The 2,617-nt window shown below is 43.3% G+C and overlaps 1 protein-coding gene across 1 annotated transcript; it reads left to right on the top strand.

Annotated features, from left to right (window-relative positions):
• Window positions 1–362: 362 nt before the first annotated feature.
• On the top strand, window positions 363–1,768 carry RETNLB (resistin like beta). The gene is made up of 3 exons (XM_025868662.1): window positions 363–486; window positions 960–1,037; window positions 1,641–1,768. The coding sequence occupies exons 1-3, from the start codon at window positions 363–365 to the stop codon at window positions 1,766–1,768; spliced, it is 330 nt and encodes a 109-aa protein (XP_025724447.1).
• The last annotated feature ends 849 nt before the right edge of the window (window positions 1,769–2,617 follow it).

Below are 2,617 nucleotides of genomic sequence, written 5' to 3'. Positions count from 1 at the left end.
TGTGTCACGCCCTAGCATGCATTTCTTTGAAAATATACTGGAGAGTGTGTTTGTATATTGTGCTTGCTTGTGTGTTGAGGTGTGCCCAGGTCAATATCACAGGGTATAAAGCATCCTTTCCTGACCAGTCGTTGCAGACCTTTTCTGAACTTCTCAGTGAGTGAATTTGCTTTGCAGCCACTCTTCCTAACTCTTCAAACCACTTGAAAGAGATCCAGCCTCTTCCATACTGATACTGGTGTTCCTCTCTTCTCTCTTGAAACTCTTCACGTGCTCTTTGCCCTTCCTTCCTAACCATAGTGGGGCTGAGAGATGTCAGCATTCTATCTTTCCCCAGCCCCAGGACACTGCCATTCTACAGGATGAAGTCTACCTCTTGCTTCCGTCTTATTCTCATCCTCCTCCAGCTGATGATCCCAGGGACTGCTCCGTGTTCCTTAGACTCCCTTGTGGATACAAAGATAAAGGAAGCTCTCAAAGGCTTAGGTAATTGACTGGGGGTGGGGATTGGGAGAGAACCCCTGATCATTCTTCCTGTTCCTAAACCTAACTTGTCTATTCTGTCCCCAAATACCCAACCTCTATTAAGTCCACTCAAGCTTAATCTTCCTGCCCAGAGCTCTACTCCCATATCATTTTTGGACTCCTGGCTAAAACTTCAGGTTTCCCACCAAGTTAGCTTGATGATGTTGGTGATGAGGAGGAGGATAGTTATAATTTATGACAACTCATTATGAACGAAGTGTAATGCAAAGTTTTACAGATTACCTCACTTAATTTTCACGTTAGAAAGTAAGTACAACTATTACTTTCATTTTACAAATGAGGAAATTAAACTTTAAAAGCTAGTTAGTAGCATGATTATGGACACAGTGACACCTCTGAGGTAAAAGGAGATTTGGAAGGGGATTATGGGAGACAGATATCATGGGCAATATCCCTGCTTTTCTCCTACTCAGAGTTAAATCCTTCCCCAACAAAAAGGATGTCATGTGTCAGTATCACGAACTCAGGCAGACTATCCTCCTGCCCTGCAGGTAAGTAATTCCATGAGGAGAAATGGTGGGTAAGTTGCCCTGTGCCCTCCCCTGACCATCCCCCAGCATCTTTACCTTCCCCCTGTCTCATGTTTGTATTATCCTGGGGCTGAGTCTTAACTCCTGATTCCCAGTGATCTCTTGCCCATTCTCATTTCCCTTAACAATGCTATTGAGGGTTCTTGGGTTTCTGCCTCTTCCCTTCCCACCTCCCTTTCATTACCTCATACACCAGCCCTTCCTCCCTCAGTTGTCCTGTTATGATCTGTCACCTACCATTCCCCCCTGTCATTCATCTCCCTTTCCCAATCTATTCCCTTGTTTGGGTGGGTAGGGCCAGCATTGAGGTAAATACATCATGAATCTAAGCAAAGAAATGCTCAGGGCCCTTACTTTCCCAGGTCTTTTCCATGGCCCTATTCCTAAATTTGTTTTAGTAATTTTTGTATTTTTTTTCCCTTAAAGAGGGCTCTCAAAATTGAATTACTTTTCAGCCCCACAAAGCTTAGATCTACCACTGGGCTGCACAGAAATGAAAAAATGGTAGGAGTACACCTCCCTCCTCTCAAAATTCTAATGTCTGTGTCTCATATGCGCACGCAGGGATGGTTGTCACTGGCTGTGCCTGTGGCTATGGCTGTGGTTCCTGGGATATCCGGGGGGAAACCACATGCCACTGCCAGTGCAGCCCAATGGACTGGACCACTGCTCGCTGCTGCCACCTGACCTGAGGGGGAGGAGGAAGAGAACCCAGCTATGTGACCATGACTGTAATGAAACCATATGCCACACAGGAAACCTGACTCAAACTGTCCCTTTCATTTGTTACAACCTGCTTCTTGGGTAGTAAAGACAACTTTTGTATCTCTCATGGTTGTATTCTTGGTATTACTGCCTCTGGCTTAGAATTGGACTAGCCAGAAAATTTCTCCAGTGTCCTAATGAAACTCCATCTCAGCAGGGATGAGGAAAAATATGGGGGAGAATGGGAAAAACTGAGATTGCTACTCCAGCCTCCTAGTTCCCTCATTGTTTAACAAAATGATGATGACTGTGCCAGGAATTTTGCTTGGCACTAGAAGTACAGAGAAAGAAAGTAACATGCATGCCCTTATTGGAGCTCAATGAGTAGAACAGTGGGTTCCAAACTAAGTGCAGGCAGACTTTCCAAGGTGAAGACAGGTAATGTCAGTTTTAAAAAGAATAAATTTCTAGATTTCTGTCTTGTGTATATACTGTTTCCCAAACTTGTGTGTCAGAGATCTATTTTGATCAAAGTGATGAATTTGCCATTGTCTTTCTCCCCCATAACAAAAGAAAAACACAACCTTTACCTGCCATACAACCTTACCGTGATTCATCAGCTTGGCGTATAAGTATCTGCAGAATGGAAAGGAATGATTCAAAATATTGGCACGAAGGTTGAGTGATCCGGTGACTGAGTAACAAATCCTTTTATAAGTTGTGAGACTTCCAGTGTTTGACACAATATTGAAGATGTATATCATCCAGTTATCATATGGTAGACCACCAAAACTAATTTTTAATAAGTTGCAGTATGATTTTTAACAAATAACTCA

Source organism: Callorhinus ursinus, unplaced genomic scaffold (assembly GCF_003265705.2).
Source record: "Callorhinus ursinus isolate GAN/ISIS: 27379988/994484 unplaced genomic scaffold, GSC_fseal_2.0 scaffold1, whole genome shotgun sequence".
Taxonomy (NCBI): Eukaryota; Metazoa; Chordata; class Mammalia; order Carnivora; family Otariidae; genus Callorhinus; species Callorhinus ursinus.
This window is presented reverse-complemented; position numbering and strand designations above follow the sequence as displayed.

Excerpts from the sequence above, each read along its gene's own strand:
- RETNLB (XM_025868662.1), top strand. The coding sequence starts at position 363 with ATGAAGTCTACCTCTTGCTTCCGTCTTATTCTCATCCTCCTCCAGCTG. Across the intron at positions 487-959 it reads GGAAGCTCTCAAAGGCTTAG|AGTTAAATCCTTCCCCAACA; the intron begins GTAATTGACTGG and ends TCTCCTACTCAG. Across the intron at positions 1,038-1,640 it reads ACTATCCTCCTGCCCTGCAG|GGATGGTTGTCACTGGCTGT; the intron begins GTAAGTAATTCC and ends ATGCGCACGCAG.